This window comes from Hemicordylus capensis, chromosome 16 (genome assembly GCF_027244095.1).
Source record: "Hemicordylus capensis ecotype Gifberg chromosome 16, rHemCap1.1.pri, whole genome shotgun sequence".
In the NCBI taxonomy this organism is placed as follows: domain Eukaryota; kingdom Metazoa; phylum Chordata; class Lepidosauria; order Squamata; family Cordylidae; genus Hemicordylus; species Hemicordylus capensis.
In genome coordinates this window covers 14,295,000-14,311,921 of record NC_069672.1, presented here as the reverse complement: position 1 = coordinate 14,311,921, position 16,922 = coordinate 14,295,000, and the positions used below count along the sequence as shown (strand labels likewise).

Genomic DNA, 16,922 nt, shown 5'->3' with positions numbered 1-16,922 from the left:
CAGGACAGATTTGGGGTTTTTTTTAAAAAGAAAAAAGAAAGGTTTACACACCAGAATATATTACACAGAACTATCTAGAAGCTGTTACTCTGGGACAACACAGGCACTCTGTATCCAGTGGTTCCAAGGCCTAAAAGAAATCTAGACACCTGTCTAATTTTGCTAGGAACAAAGAGCCATTTTGGCAGCTAAAACTGCCAACAGAACCTACAACTACTACAGCCACTAAACCAACCTTCTTTGGTGAAAATACCCCATTGGAATCAGCAAACAAGTCACATGGCTTTGGAGTGAAAATCTGGCCAATGGGATGTCAGCAAGCACAGATAAGAGAAAAACAAGAGCGTCAGAACAAGAAGATGGACATCGACACTCAAGAGTGACCATTACTGTTAACGCTAGCTTGTTCACTACGGTTCCAACACTTCCATAGCTACAACTAGGACATCTACAAGGAGTAAAGGGACAACACACACAAAAATGGTGATAACAGGAAACAAAATAGACAGACAGGAGAAAGGAAGGAAGGAATTCCTATCTTCTATTCCACTGGCTATTCAATTTCTACTCAAGCCTCTATTTCTCCAGAACAGCTTCCACGCACAAACCTGGTCAACGGCAAATGCCTCAAAAGAGTCATCAAACAGAGTTGATGGCCTCTGGGGGAAGATCTACATGGAGAGGATCCAGAAGATGAGAGAAATGGGAGGAAAAAGAGAGAGCTGATGGAGGGAAATGCCACCATGGTGAAGATTAGTGCAGGTTCTAGGGAGGCCATCTCAGAGGGTCTCTTTTATGTGGGAAAGGCCATGCAAACTATCCTGGGAGAAGGGCTGCGCTGTTGGTCTGGGGACCCCTTGGTCATCTTGGGACCCCTAGCAAATGCCTGTCCTGAGGTTGGTCACCTTGAGGAGTAATCATTTCACCAGTTAATCTGGCCATAAGCGGGAAACCATTCATTTCAGCCATGTGACCTGTAAGAGTTCTCTGAAATAATATCAAAGTCCTGAGCACATGAACGTCACACATGTTCAATCCATTGCATCCTTCAGGCTGTTCGCTGCAAAAGGGCTGCCTGACCCAACAACTGAAGATGTTCGATGTGGCGACACATTGCATCGCTTGTATCGTAGGGTCCAAGCAATGGCGTCTCTACAAAGCCAACAAAATGGTCCCAAGATGGCTTTGGCTCAAGTCTTAACCACCAAACAGATGGCTCCAACCACAGGTGGATTTGTGGAGAAGTGGAATAAGGTTTTAGAGAGCAACGCAATATAAAAGGCTTTCATCAAGGAAAATGAAGACACTCTATGTCAAACTGTGGCCCTCCAGCTGTCGGCCTACAACTCTCATCATCCCCAGTTACAGCAGCCAGTAGCCAGGGATGAGCGGCAGCCATTGTGTCACACCCAGCTGGCTAGCCAAGTTTTAGACATCTCCACTTGCAGAGCCCATTCTTGTTTTAAATTATTTTAATTGTAAACCGCCCAGAGACACATGTTTTGGGTGGTATAGAAATATTTTACACAAATAGTGACATGCTACAGAAATTTAAGAGGAGCGTAAGAGACAAAGGTCAATCCTATTAACCAAAACTAGACTTTTAACAAGTTTCACTCACTTGAGTACGCCACCAGAATTTTCATGTATTTATTCATCTAACAGCACGACTATTTTGTTTCCCTCAAGAGATGGCTAGCCAATGGATTTCTTTTTCAGATATGCATAAGTAGTGCCCATCAAGGAGAAGGGAAGCTTGCAAGCAATTAACTGCAACTTGCTGAATATTGGCAGCCTTGATGAAACACTCCAACAGAACGTACCTTCTTAGGCGAGAAAACACCAAGGGTTCCCCCATCTTCTCGAATGGCTACTCCCATCTCAGCCAGCAAGGCCTCTCTACAGAGAGAAAAGGGGAGGAAATAACCACAACACAGAACAGCAAAAAACTATCCACTGACAGCTATGAAGAACCTACGGAAATATTTCAATTGTTTTCAGGAAGGGTGCACTTCTGACCTCATATCCCTCCTCCAACCCCAAAGGAAGCTGACTTCTACTGAGTCAGACCCTTGGTCCACCTAGCTCAGTATTGTCTACACAGACTGGTAGCGGCTTCTCCAAGGGTGCAGGCAGGGGTCTCTCTTAGCCCTATCTTGGAGATGCTGCCTGCGAGGGAACTTGGAACCTTCTGAATGCAAGCATGCAGATGTTCTTTCCAGAGCGGCCCCAGACCCTAAGCAGAATATCTTACAGTGGCTCACACATGTGGTCTTCCATTAAAATGCAAGACAGGGTGGACCCTGCTTAGCAAAGGGGGCAATTCATGCTTGCTACCACAAGACCAGCTCTCCTGCCCACAAGATCAGCAGGAGCACCCTGCCTCCCACCTAAGTGACATGGCTTAAGAACTTCCAAAGATACCGCGACCGAGAGACCGGCCCTTTCTCACGCCTGACCTCTCCATCCGAATTGCCTCCGTCTTCCGCAGCTTCTCCTCCCAGGTCTCATTCAGCTCCGCAATGATTTTCTCAGATTCCTGCAAGAAAGCCAACAGAGAATCAGCAGTGTGCATGGGGTTATGTCTCATTTTCCATGAGACCACTTGACATAAGAAATTTACATTTAGCATGCTGAAGAGCCAAATTGCAACGTAAAAACCAAACAACTTGAAGACAGCCAGCACTGAATTGAGCGTTTGAATTGCACTTGGAAGACCTGGGTTCAGTTCTCTGCTCAGCTACCAAGATCTCACGGGGCCTTTCATAGGTTGCTGTAAACCTCCCAGAGACAGAAATTCAGGGTGGTGTACAAATAAACAAACAGAACAGCCATTTTCAAGCCCTCCTTCTGCCCCACAGCAGTCCCATGACCCAGTCTGGCCACTGCAATTGATTCATTGATCTTTGCTTATCTATCCCAAATAATGTAAGGTCCTGACACAATTTATGGTCCCAAAATCCTGTATATTCTTTGTCCAACAGCCCTGAAAATGTGCAAGTCGTCCTATTAATTTTCTGCATGGGATGCGTGGAACAAAGGCCAAAGCAGCAATGCGGGAATAAGAGAGACAAGGAAAACTCTGTGTGTGTGTGTGTGTGTGAGAGAGAGAGAGTGTGTGTGTGTGTGTGTGTGTGTGAGAGAGAGAGGAGAGACCTCAAACCCAGTCAAGAGGAAACTAGACGCTTGCCTCATTGGGGAATCTCCCGCCACCCCGTTGGGAATGGAGATGATTTGCTCATTTCCACGCCCCCACTTGCTTCTCAGAAAGCCCTCGATCATTAACTTGTCAGAAGATTCTGCTTTGCCAAACTGTTCCCCCCCCACCGCCGCCGCTGTTCTCTCTCAAAGCAGGAGACGTCGTCTTGAATACTGATGAGGGAGAAAGAAGACTCACTAGCAACCTGGCCCAAACGTCGAGTGTTTTTGTATCTGATGCGAAGATGTCACTTCGCACCAAAACACCCAGTGGCCGCGGAGACAGCACCATGATCTCCTGGTCAGCGGCTTCTTTTTTAACTCTGTGTGTGTGTGTTCGTTCTAGCCCATCCTACATTCCTTATAGTATTTAGAGACTGGGCAAAGGCAGCATCCAAATCCACTGCACAACCAGTCCACTGCCTTGTTTGTCCGACTGAGGGGGAGAAGATGAGAGGCTCTGGCTAAACCAGAGAGGAGAGCTGGCCTTGTGGTAGCAAGCATGACTTGTCCCCTTAGCTAAGCAGGGTCTGCCCTGGTTGCATATGAATGGGAGACTAGAAGTGTGAGCACTGGAAGAGATTCCCCTTCAGGGGATGGAGATGTTCTGGGAAGAGCATCTAGGTTCCAGGTTCCCTCCCTGGCAGCATCTCCAAGATAGGGCTGAGAGAGACTCCTCCCTGCCACCTTGGAGAAGCCGCTGCCTGTCTGTGTAGACAATACTGAGCTAGATGGACCTATGGTCTGACTCCGTATATGGCAGCTTCCTATATTCCAGAAGATAAAGCCCTTCACTGTTGTGCCCTTTTAATGCCATTCGGGTCGACACCCAGATTCAGGACAAAGGCCTCTACTGTCTACATACAGTGGGGTATTCTGTGTGCGCTTCAGATTTTCAATCTCCGGCATGCGGCTCTTTGCCACTCTGCCTTGAAACCTGGAATCCACCCAACGCTTCGAGGAAGGACTGAATGTTGTGCTTCATAGTAAGCTCTCCTTTCTTTTGCACACTTCAGTGTGCAGATCAGCTTGTAAGCCTCTCGCTCAGCCACAAAGCACCTTTGTGAAGCGGGTGCTTTTAATGGGAGGGCAAGTAAGAGGCAGTGACCTGGTCCATGGAAGGTCCAGCGTATGAACATAGGAAGCTGCCTTCTACTGAGTCAGGCTATTGCTCCATCTAGGTCAGGACTGCCTACACTGACTGGCAGCAGCTCTCTGGCCTCTCAAGCAGAGGTCTTTCCCCGTCCTGTTCAGAGATGTCAGGTACTGAACCTGGGACCTTCTACATACAAAGCAAGTGCTCCACCAACAGACAATGAGTGTAGCCATGAGAGGCATGGGTAGGGTACCTCTGCCCAAAGGAAGGTCAACCAGCTCCCCTCAATTCCAACAGGGCCTTCTGACCCACACGGCTCCCTAGACAACGGGAGGCTCCTTCACAGCCCCGTGAGAAGGAACCCCGCTCACTGAGCAAAGAGGCACCCTTTAAAGAGGCTATTCAGCAGGGGGAGAGCAACTGTCCTTATCCAGCCCCAGAACAGCAGCCCTGGTGGATCAGGCCCAAGGCCTCTCTAGTCCAGTATCCTGTTTCCCACAGGGGCTCACCAGATGCCTCCGAGAACCACTGGCCGCTGCTGGTGCTTGCTTTAGGCCTCTTGTTATTGATTGTGAGCCCTTTGGGGACAGGGAGCCATCTTATTCACTCATTAATTTTTCAAGGTAAACCACTTTGAGAACTTGCGTTGAAAAGCGGCATGTCAATATTTGCCGCCGTAGTAATATTGAGAACTTGGTGCCGACAGGGCTGTTGGTAAGGAGCAGGGAACACCCAGGTGCAGCTCAACAATCCAGCAATAGCCCAGGAATGTGCAGCGGGGACTAAAATTCTAATGCTAATAATGTTTTGCGGGGGTCTGGATGTTCACTCCTGGACATATGGAATATGGGGGGAAACATTTGAAACCATGATACCTTCAAACGCTCAATGGCTTCTTCTCCTCCAGGAGTCGACATGATCCTTTCTTGGATACTGGAGACCGACGTTAAGCCCACCTGACTGCTGAGAGAGCAGGAAGATGGAGACGCAGTGAGGGAGCCCATGGATGCTGTGGAAAAATGGCCAGGACGTTGATTCTCGGAGGCTAGCAAGTACCTGTGCTTATTGTTCTGAAAATCTTTCAGATCTGAGAGAGAAAGAGACAGACAGGAGGGAAGGCAGAAGGGCAGGGGCAGGGAGTGGAGAGGCAGAGGAGAAAGGGGCAGAAAAATAAAGGGCAGGAGGGAAAACAGGAAGGAAACACCAGTATAAGAGGAGAGCATGGAAGCCGCAACACAGACAGGTTCACGAAGACGAGATGGCAGTTTTGAAACACGGTCCTTTGGACGAACTGCTCTGTGCACCGAGGTCATCTGGCAGGGCCCTGAACTGGGAGCCTTCCATACTTGGTATCCGATTGGCATCGTCCACAAAAGACAGAGCCTTGTTTGGTAGTTGCACCCCAGTTATGGAGGCCTGTGGGGTCCCCTCCCTACCAGTCTTGTGGGAGGGCAGTGAGGAGCCTTAGAGGCAAAGACCGGATTCTACGCTTAGTTGTCAGGCTGCTCTTATTTTCCGGACCTTCTGCTGAAACGGACGCTTTTAAAAATAATTAGTTTTAGATGTCATGTTTTCAGTTGAACAATGTTATGGTTATGCTTATTACATTAAGGGGGACGTTGGGCTATTCCGAGTAAAATAAAAATAATCCAATGTGGGGGCAGGCGGAGGAGCCTACAAAGTTCCTGATTGATTGTTAAATGTTTTTGCCTCCCTCCAGAAAGAGTTGTGATCCTCTCTTGGGTACAGATGACATGTTCTAAGCATCAGTTCCAGGCTATGGCCACAATAAAAGCCACTTGCTCATCAGGAAGAGAGCGCTGGGCTTGTGGCAGCAAGCATGAACTGTCCCCTTTGCTAAGCAGGGTCTACCTTGGTTGGCATTTGGATGGGAGACTTCATGGAAGTGCTTTAAACCATTCCCCTTAGGGGATGGGGCCATAGCTCAGTGGAAGAGCAGCTGCTTTGCCTGCAGAAGGTCCCAGGTTCGATCCCTGGCTGCATCTCCGGGCAGGGCTGGGAAAGACTCCTGCCTGAAACCTTGGAGAAGCCGCTGCCAGTCAGTGTAGATAATACTGATCTAGCTGGACCAAGGGTCTGTCTCAGTATAAGGCAGCCTCCTATGTTCCTAGTGGACACTGGATCAATGCAGTCCAGGGAAGAGTTCCCAGTACAAGTGTAAATAGCTCCAGACCAGTGACCAACTATTCAGTCAAGGAGCTGGAGACAGTAGCGGTGTGGCTTTTTCACAAGACACCCCCACAAGCTAGACCCGCGGCGCTTTGCAGGACTGAGCCGACAAAAGCTCACAACGCAATCAAGATGCCAAGTGCCACAGGAGGAGACTGCGTTTCGAGTCGGTTTGAAAACTGCCATCTGCAAATACAGAAGAGGGAGCGAGAGTGGCGGGGACAGAACTGAGCAGGGAGCGAGGGGGCCACCAGGAGGTGCCAAGCGGGTGTCCTGTGGTAACTCATGCATTCGCAGGAGAGGAAGGCGGGACTTGCAGTCGCCACAGCTGCGGCATGATGCGCACAGAGCTTCATCCTTGCGCCATGCACGATTCTCCCCTCCGAGACGCCGCGGCTGCTCGCGCTGAAGAGTTAAGAGTCACCAAGCTGGAAGCAGCACCAGAAAATTAAAGGAAATGGCCAGAAGCAGAAACTGGAAGCCGAAACTTTATGCTGCCAAGTCTCCAAGGAAATGCCAGACAGATCTCTCCCACCACGTACGTAGCTTGTTCAGGGTCAGCAGGGCGGGGGAACAGGCAAAGGCCCCGGCCTAGAAATGCCCACAGTAGTTTGCCAAAGATCCTGTTGCCTGCCTGCTAACCACACCGTCTAGTGCGAGGTAGGCAACCTTGCAGCTCCAGCTGCTGCTGAACTACAACTCCCATCATCCCCCGCCACAATGCATTGCTGGAGAGCCTACGCCTGGTCTAGAGGAAGAAACTAACTTCACTCCATGGGCACTACTCAGCCAGCTTCTACGCAGGTCATCTGACTTCCATCTTTCCAAGGAAAAAAAAAAGAAAAAAGGCGAGAGTCTTCTTTGCAGAATACTGTCTTTTAAGATTGTTTTTAAATTGCTGGGGTTTTTTTTGTTTTTTTTTTAAACTAAAGTTTTATCTTTGTTTTTATCTGGTTGTAAACGGCCCAGAGATGTAAGTTTTGGGCAGTATAAAAATATGTTAAATAAATTATAATAAATAAAACCTCAAGGACGAGAAACCTGTCTGGGTTGGGTTTTTTTTAAATCCACAATGGAAGCTGAAACTCTCGATTCTGCTCCTATGGAATCCCAGCACACATACTGCACGGCACAAACAGTTAAACACTGATATGTGCAAGCAGGAGGCGAGTAAAAATTTAGCAGAAGAGGGACTAGTAACTTGTGGCTCTGCAACACCTTTTGGTTCATCTGGAAGCCTCCCGTTTCCCAGACAGCTGCTATATCCCCTCTGAACTTGCCACACAACTCCCGCCTTTGGAGACAGTGTTGGTTGAGCTCAAGGGACGTGTGCTTGCATCCACTGTGTGTGTGCTTGAGGGTTTTGCCTTTGAGATTTCAGAAAAATCCAATGAATGCTCATATTTGCTGGAAGGAAGTCTTTAAACAGGAAGGAAATACTCCCTTCCCAGAGAAATATAGGGCAAGGTCAGGAAAAAAGCACTGTCTTACTGAATGATATTCTCAAAGCCTGTTACCTAATCACTGCCAGTTTTCTTCATGTTTAAAAATAAGTTGAAAGCATACTTCTCTTCAGTGGAGACATTTTTAACAAACCCAAAATACACAGCCCTACTCCAATTTTGGGAGGAAAAAAAATCCCAAAAAACAAACACATACACACAGAAGAGATTTTCAGCTCCTGTAGGCAGCTGCCAGAGTACTGTTTAAAATAACCACCACAGTTACTGTTTGTTCATTTCCAGTTAACCATCATTTTCCTTTTTTACCCCGCCAGTGTTGCAAAAAACTAACATTTCTGTTAAATCTATGGTTTCAAAAACTGGTACTTGAAACCCAAGTGAAGCTCAAAATAACTGCCCTCATTTCTAACTAGCCTAGCAGTGCTTTGTTTTGGGGATGTCCCCCCACCGAGGGTTTAATTTTGTGCGTTCCCAAAAGCCAGCTCCCAAACGGCAACTCTTGGTTCAGTTCAAGTCCATGAAACAATATTGGATTCCGTGCAAAAGGAAGAAAAAAAATTAAGTTCTGTCTGGGATTTCCCTGCCCGCAATGGCACACAAAGTTCAGCTGAAAGCTCACCCAGCAGAAGCCAAATTAGCAAAATTACTAGTTACACAATACACACATTTGCCTCCACTTCCAGAGAAATCTCCCAACGGATCGACTGAAGGAGGAAGTTAAGAGGGAAGATACAAGAAGGATAAAATATTCAGGATCAATAGCTGACACAAGAAGGGGGAAAAAGAGACTTGGCACTGGATAGAAGTCAGTTTCTCAGTTGCAGACAATGCAGTTTATCTTGGTTGTACACACACACACACACACACACACACACACACACACACACACACTGAATTTCGGGACCCAAAACAGAGACCACATCCAATGCTGTTTCACATTTAAGAAGCTTTTCCCCTTAATCCATTCTTTTTAGGGCAAAGATACTCCATGCATACAAATGACGCTCTTTTTAACGGCAATGAAGCCAGGAATGTCTGTTGGCAGACAAAGGAACAGCCACAATCAGAAAGCCAGAGTTCAGCCATTCATTCTTAAATTCAGAGGATCTCAAAGATTCACCCAGAGAGAAAGATGCATTCGGCATCCCCCACCCCCCCAAGCTGGTCATTCTCAAGTAATTCCAACTCTGCAATTGGAATGGGGTGTTCCACGTAACTCAACTGACTCTTTGGGCACTGAATGTGGACACCTACTTAAGAAAAAAACTGAACTGGGACACTATGGTAGAAGAGGGAGAGAGCAGCTGGAATGCAAACTGACATCCAGAGGATATTGCTGTGGGGGGGAGAGCTAGAGGGAGGGGACTAATGGGTGAAACCAGGGCTGTGGCTGGACCAGCCCTAGATCACTCCCTGCAGTGGAATCCATTTTCCAGGAGCCTCTGGGTAGGAAAATATGTCTAGCCTCTCATAAACATAGAAGCCAACCCATACAGAACAGGCAGCAAAACTGTCGCTTGGGTCAGAATTCCCTGGCTGCTATCCCCTGCTATGCTCCATATGGAAACCTGGCTTGAAGCAAAATCTACGGATTATGTTGCGACTGTGGGAATGCCAAAGCCACAAGCCTTGGGTGAGGTCCCTTTTCTGCCTCCCCTCGGCCTCAAAGCCACTCCTGGATTTGTAAGCTGGGCGCTGAAGTCAGGTAAGGAGTTTAATCCCCTACAGCAAGGTGTGGGCTGGGATCTGTTTAATCCACTTACTGTCAATAATGTCTCCGAGACCTTGAGCCCGGAGGAGGTCCTTGAGCCGCGTGACTTCCTCCTTGAGTTCTCTCACCAGCTTGGCGTTGGGATCCTCGTTGATCACGGCATTGCATTTGATCTGTTTGGCCCGGTCAGCGTATCTGGAGGGCCAGACATAGCACCATTCCATTATTATTATTATTATTCACGAGACATGGATTAATAATAATTATATAAGTTGTGCCGTCAAGTCGATTTCGATTCCTGGTGCCCACAGAGCCCTGTGGCTGTCTTTGGTAGAATACAGGAGGGGTTGACCATGGCCTTCTCCTGCGCAGTATGAGATGATACTTTTTAGCATATTCCTAGATTGCTGCTGCCCGATATAGTCCCAGCGGGGATTCGAACTGGCAACCTTCTGCTTGTTAGTCAAGCATTTCCCCACTGCGCCACTTAAGGTGAATAAGAATTATACCACACATTTAACCAACACAGGTGAGCAGTGCTCAGGAGCCTCAAAAGACTCCCTCTCTTTCTACAGGAATCTGCCTTCTCCCAAGTCAGACCTTTGGTCCATCTAGGGCATAACCTCAGCTCCTGCCTGTGGGCTTCCCAGCAGCATCTGTTGGGCCACTGGGTGAAACAGGATGCTGGAGTAGATGGGCCTCCTTGGGCCTGATCCAGCTGGGCTGTTCTTATGTTCTAGGACTGGCTGGCAGCAGCTCTCCAAGTTTTCATTCAGGAGTCTCTACCTGATGCTGCTGCCAGGGACTGAACCTGGGAACTTCTGAGGTCTGGCCCCATCCCCTAATGGGAACATCTTAACAACAGACAGTGCTCACATGTAGTCACCCGTCCAAATGCAAACCAAGGCGAACCCTGCTCAGCAAAGGGGACCATTCATGCTTGCTGCCACAAGTCCAGTTCTTCACCCAACAAGGCCTTTAAGGGGTTAAACCTGGGCCCCTTTAGGAGCAACGGCAGCTCTTTTAACCACCTGAGAGTCGGCCTGGTGTCGGAATTAGAGCGGGCCGGACTGGGAAACCCAGGTTCAAATCCCCGTTCAGTCATAAAGTTGACAGGGTTTCTCTCTCAACCTATGTGTTTTATTCTGTGGATTTTATCAGGGAATAAGGAATCATTTTATATCACCTTTACTATCCAAGTTCCCAAGAAGAGGTTCAAAATTTAATTAAATGTTTTTAAGGGTCTAAGATGCCTTGGTTACTGAAACAGCAGCTAGATTTGCGTGGGCTGCCACGAAGGGAAAGGTTGGCCCTAAATCTCTGAATTGCATTTCTTCTGGGCACTGTTTTATTCTGAGTCATATATGGATATGCTTTTGTTGCTGAATTATTTATGGACTATGGATTGTTGGTGTAATATATTCTCTCTCTCTCTCTCTGTTTGTAATGGCCTAGGGCTAGGCAAATAAATGCTTCTTCTCTCAACCTAACTAAACAGAAAGGCCAACATTCTTGCATCATGTTCAGGAGAAGTGGTCTTGTGGTAGCCAGCATGACTTGTCCCCTTAGCTAATCAGGGTCCACCCTGGTTGCATATGAACAGGAGACTTGAAGCGTGATATTCCCCTCAGGGGATGGAGCCACTCTGGGAAGAGCAGAAGCTTTCAAGTTCCCTCCCTGGCAGCATCTCCAAAATAGGGCTGAGAGAGACTCCTGCCTGCAACCTTGGAGAAGCCGCTGCCAGTCTGTGTAGACAATACTGAGCTAGATGGACCAAGGGTCGGACTCAGTATATGTCATCTGCCTAGGTTCCTACGTACCTTAAAGTGCTTAAAGTTTCATCGTAGTTGATATCTGCGGGACTCAAAGCAGCCACCATGGCAGTTCTGGAGTTGCCACCTACAAGGCAGAACATATTATTGGGGTAAAAGGATTTGTCAAGTTTGACTGCCAAGAGACGGTTAAATTACTCAATGATAAGTGACCACCTACAAGTCACAAACCTAAAGTCACCTAACCAAGAATGCAGAAGTTCAAGAGCAGATTAACATGGGCACATTGTGTCTAAAACAGGGGTTCTTAGAACTTGGGTCCACAGATGTTGCTGGACTAAAACACCCATCACCCCCTGCCACAAAGTAATATGGCACAGTAATATGAAGTTGTAGTCCAACATCTGAGGACCAAGTCTGAGAATCGCTGGTCGAAAAAATATGTGTTTACTTGGATGTACACAGCTGCACTGCTGAACATCAGAAATGATCACTGCTTGACACAATGACACTGTCTCCTTCTTTAATGTCAAAAGGTGCAGAGAGAGTTTCTTTCAACAGGTCGCAAAAACAAAATTTCATGAGACTAATAATAATAAAACAATTCTACCACACATTTGATCCAGACAGTATAGAATTCCCCCCACAAACCATGGAGACTAGAAGCTTGCTTTTAGAAAAAAATTAAATCTAAGCTTTTCTAGACATGGACAATGGTTTACACAGAAGCCAGTGTCAACATCCCAAAGGCATCTCAAAGACTCACTACAGTGTGCTACTGTCCCTGGGAAAATATGTAGTGTAAAGCAATAAAACAAAATTAATAATCAACTAGAATCTTAACAAATGAGTGGGGAGGCTTCCCTCTACATCAGCATACCTAGGTTTTCCCGAAGTAGCCATGTCAGCACAGAATCCCTGTATGGAATAAAATCAGTCTTCTTTTTCTTCTTACTCTGCAAAATACATTTAGCATTTGTGTTGCCATAAGAGAAGAGTCTACAGTAAACACTTTCCCCTCTCACTCCCAAGAAGTGACATCTGAAGTCATATTTCTGCTGAGGTGGTTTCCTACTGCAATGGGTCCAAATGCTGGAACATTCAGTCAATCAGTTAGATCAATGTTAAAAATGATGACTAAAAAGATGCAACTATTAATTAGGCAGCAGCTACCAAAGGAAATTATGAATGTACTTATTAAAAAGTTCAGATGGCAAGCATATGATCCCCAGACAACTTTCTGAAGAAAAGAATGCCCCCAGCCCACTTATACAAACTGACCATCGTGAGGGATTCGTGCAAATGAAATCTTGCAAAAAAGATGGAAAACTGAGAGGCTAAATAGAACTAATGTCAGAAATTGAAGGTATAGCGAGAAATACAGAATGCATATACAAGAGGACCTCAATATTCACGGGGGTTCCGTTCCCAGCTGCAACTGGGGATACGGAAACCACGAATGTCGAGTTGTTGGGGGCTATGGGATAGCGGGGGTTAGGTTCCTGGTTGTCAGGAAAATCACAAAAAATCAGCCAATTTTTTTGGGGGGGGGAAGCTCCCTGCCATGCTTTGCTGCTCCCTCTAAGTCACACTGTGCCCCAGAACACCCCCAAATCGGTTGTAAATCACCGTTTTTAAATTTCTTTCACGGAGCCATTTTGAGGCTCTGAAACACAAAATGGCGGCCAGAAATGACCTCCATGGTCATTTCCGGCCATCTCTGACCTGTGGATACATGAGGTCAACGTATTTCCCCCCCTAATTTGTTTCACATATGCCGAGGTGAGGTGTCTTTTACCCGACCATGGATACACAAATCCGCAGATAGTGAATTTGTGGATACTGAGGCCCTCCTGTGTATGTATGTGTATACATACGCACACTCGTACACCATTTTCACACACTTGTGACACAGGCTGGGTTTTTATGGAGGTGTATCAATCTGCATGTGGGTTATATCACTCTGGACTGAAGGTGGGAGCTCACTTGATTGAAGTGTTCTTTCATGCACAAATGATCCCTGCTGACAGGAAGTTAAGTCTGCCAGGGAAAAGACTAAGCTGGAACACTTCTCCCTGACAAGGTAGATTTCTACATGCAGATGATTTTATTTTACATTCAGCCACATGAACCCCCACCTGCAGTACCAAATGGTACAGCTCAGACACAGGTTTAACACTTTCCCGCGAACCAGGTCACAGACAAATTTGCACATACTAAGTTCCTCATATGCTCTTTACTGCCAATCTCAGCAAGCTCTAGGGCAGAGCTAGCTGGAATGCTGTGCAAGGATTAAATCAACAGGTTCTGTTTTATTTAGAAATTAAATTTCCTGTAAGTGGTGGAGATGCATCCTCAGCTGAATTATATTTGAGCTGACATACCAGAGGGCTTAAAAAAAAAAAAGCACGCTAAGAAAAGATGACGGACACTGACGAAATGAGCTAGACAGACAGATGGAAGAGCACTTTAAACTACTGAGGGCGGCGGTGGAATTACTGAGAATCCCGAGGACAGAGTAAAGGCAGAACAGGTCACAATGCTTAAGCAAGCAAAACTGGAAGCAGGGGCCACCAAGGGAAATGGATGGGTCTGGTTCCTCACCCCACCCCTGCTAATCTTGTACCTGGTGGAAGATTAGAAGATTAGAGGGATAATGATAACAAAGGAAACCATGGCACAGAGCCTGCATGGCATGGTGGTTAGAGCTCTAACCAGGACTGGGGAGACCCAAGTTCAAGCATTACTCCTGTTTCTACAGAGCGGGGAGAACGCCGGGTTAAAATCAGAAGCAGGGATACATGTGATGCTTTGGGTCTTGAAATTCTCCTCCTCTTTGGAGTACAGAGAGCGGTCTGGGTGTAGCTGATGTAACACCAGGGAGAACCAGGGAGCTCCCAAGTCACAACTCCTCCATGGATCCCTGCTTCTGGTTCTCCCAGCCAAATGGCATCTCTCTCTACAGACTACCATGTTCTAACATCCTCAGTGGCTACTCTTCCCACCATCGTACCTTGCTGGTGCAGTTATCCTAAATTTGGAAGCATTGAAGGAAGAAAGGAAGAATATAAACGTTACGTCCATGAGGCAAGGAAGGTCAAGATGTTTAAACAGGCGCCATAGATTAGGAAACACATATCCAGCATTATTTTGAAGAACCAAACCATTTTCGGGGCGGGGGTGGGGGGGAGACGGGGCATGCACACTACACTCATACTAGAAGCGTGATCCTACGGGCAGCTGTGAAAAGCTGTTATAGGCCAGCCGTAGGCAACCTTGAATTCCAGCTGTTGTACTACAACTCTCATCATCCCCAGCCACCATTTATTATAGCAGGAGTTCTCAAACTTGGGTTCCCAGATGCTATCGACTACAACTCCCACCATTCCCGGCCACAATGGCCAAAGGTGATGGAAATGGAGGTCCAACAACATCTGGGGAACCACGTCTGAGAACTCTCGTATTATAATAGGCTGTGGTCTAGGAATAAGGCTCCGTGGTAAGAAGCGAAGATGGCTCTAAAAGCCTAGACTGTCTCTCTAGTCACTAGCACCCAAGGCCGGGAAGAGAGGGAACTGCAGGAAAGGGAAGGGCTCTGGCCCAGCCAGTCCCGGAAAACAGGCTGGACAAAGAGGGAGAAAGCCTGTTATGCACAGGGAATTCTGAGGCTTGGCATTATCACACATGTCAGTGGCCACACATCACAGTTGTCATGAGGCAAAACAGAGCTGTTCATTGCCCCCTCCCACCCCACAAGTTCCTGGGACCACATAGCGGGGAGGGGCGGAACAGGATCACTAGCCGTGCCACTGACCTCAGGGCCCACAGCAGCCACCCCGCTCCTCCTGAAAACACCCATGCCTTGGACCTTACAACAAAAGGGCTACACACAAGTAGGGCTTCTCCACAGAGTCAGGAAACCTGTTCGCCCCAAGGGCTCCGTTTCCCTGAACATACGGGAGGGGAGGAAGAAGGGAGCGGCCCGACTGGGAACATTCCTGCCAGAACTATGAACAGGCCCATCAGCAGTGGCTGTACAGATCTGCTGAGGCTCCAAAGGATCTGGCCACCCCTCCCCAAGGCACTTCTCCTCTCTTGATGGGTTAGTAGGTCCAAGTCGGCCTGCCATGTTTGGTTTCTCCAGTGGATCTCGAGAGCATTTGGACTCACCACTTCTGCCAAGGCCGAAATGACTTTCCCCAGCGTAGTGAGAGACTTGTTGATATTTGCTCCTTCCTGGAAAGACAACCATATATTTGACCTTGAAACCGCTCAAACGGAAAGCACACCCTGGGGGAAAAGGAGGCTGTCCTGCAACCCCTTCGCCTGAAGCAATGTGCCTCATCCCTCACTGTGACTGTTTAGGTAGTCAAGTGGCTTCTAGGCTCCCTATTTTCCCATTACGTTCACACCTGGACTTGCTTGTTTGAAATCCCACCCTTTCCATGAAGTCTTTGGCACAGTTTCCTGGTCCCCATATCCTTCGGTGACTAAGCCTAAGTATGTGAAACTGAAATAATAGCATTTTCTCTCTCCGGATTACGAAGACCAAGAATATTTTATATACCACTTTTCAACCAACGTTCCCAAAGCGGTTTACAAAGATATAAATAAATAAATAAAAATGGCTGATAAGTGATTGCCCCTGCCTTCCCTTCCTCCAATGTCTACTTTGTTTCTGTTTTCAAACTGTGAGACCCTCAGGGCAGAGACCTCACATCTGTTGTGTGAAGCACCATGTCCAAGGAGGTCACTATGACAGGGCTGCACAACTTCGGCCCTCCAGCTGTTGCTAGACTACAACTCCTATCGAATCATCCTCAGCCACAGTGGCCAGCAGCCAGGGATCATGGGCGTTGTTGGTCAACCATTGCAAGAAGGCTGGAGTTATGCAGCCCTGCACTAGTCAAACAAAAAAAATTCCATTCAATTCCTTTGATTCTGGTTTCTCTGATCTATTTCTACACACCGCACAGCAACCCAGAACACGAATTCTAGACCCCTGGCACCCTGGAACCTTTTTCTCTCTATTGACAAGGAAAAGAGAAGTTATCCCCTTATTATAAGCTGGGAGGGGCGGTATGCTAAACAGGCACTAAGAACTGGCACCTGAAGGTCTTCTCTGTGAAACAGTGGTCCAGAGCCCGGAAGAGCCAGTTATGCCCATTTGTACCTTTAATCGAGTCCCTTTAGCACCAGTAGAGTCTGCTCTCTCACTCCCTGCGAGATCCACAAGGCTGATCTTGCTAACCTGAAGAGAGAAGCACGGTTTAAAAAAACAAAAACCACCCAAAAGTCAACCATTTTGTCTGGCACCAAAGGATTCAACCGTCCAAAGAAAACCTAGGATTTTGCACAAGGTTGGAAGCCGGCTCAAAGATTCCAAAATCTTGGTCTTCAGATACACAAAACGAGAAGAGATATTCCCCAAACACAAGTGCCAATCCTCCTGGCCGTAGAGGCTGATTTCAATATTTGACAATGGACTCCAT

The 16,922-nt window shown here is 47.3% G+C and overlaps 1 protein-coding gene across 15 annotated transcripts in view; it reads right to left on the bottom strand.

Moving 5' to 3' along the window:
• KIF1B (kinesin family member 1B) overlaps nt 1-16,922 on the bottom strand; it is a 112,793-nt gene that overhangs the window by 52,622 nt on the left and 43,249 nt on the right. For 4 of the 15 annotated variants that reach the window (XM_053280747.1, XM_053280750.1, XM_053280758.1 and 1 more), the window contains 10 exons: nt 16,604-16,681; nt 15,601-15,666; nt 14,444-14,461; nt 12,311-12,386; nt 11,479-11,557; nt 9,711-9,853; nt 8,613-8,651; nt 5,170-5,381; nt 2,460-2,539; nt 1,824-1,899 (listed from right to left, as the gene is read on the bottom strand). In XM_053280747.1, coding sequence (XP_053136722.1) covers nt 1,824-1,899; nt 2,460-2,539; nt 5,170-5,381; nt 8,613-8,651; nt 9,711-9,853; nt 11,479-11,557; nt 12,311-12,386; nt 14,444-14,461; nt 15,601-15,666; nt 16,604-16,681 — 867 coding nt within the window. The remainder of the gene's footprint in view (nt 1-1,823; nt 1,900-2,459; nt 2,540-5,169; nt 5,382-8,612; nt 8,652-9,710; nt 9,854-11,478; nt 11,558-12,310; nt 12,387-14,443; nt 14,462-15,600; nt 15,667-16,603; nt 16,682-16,922) is intronic. The other 11 variants (XM_053280755.1, XM_053280756.1, XM_053280759.1 and 8 more) reach the window with 5 other exon arrangements.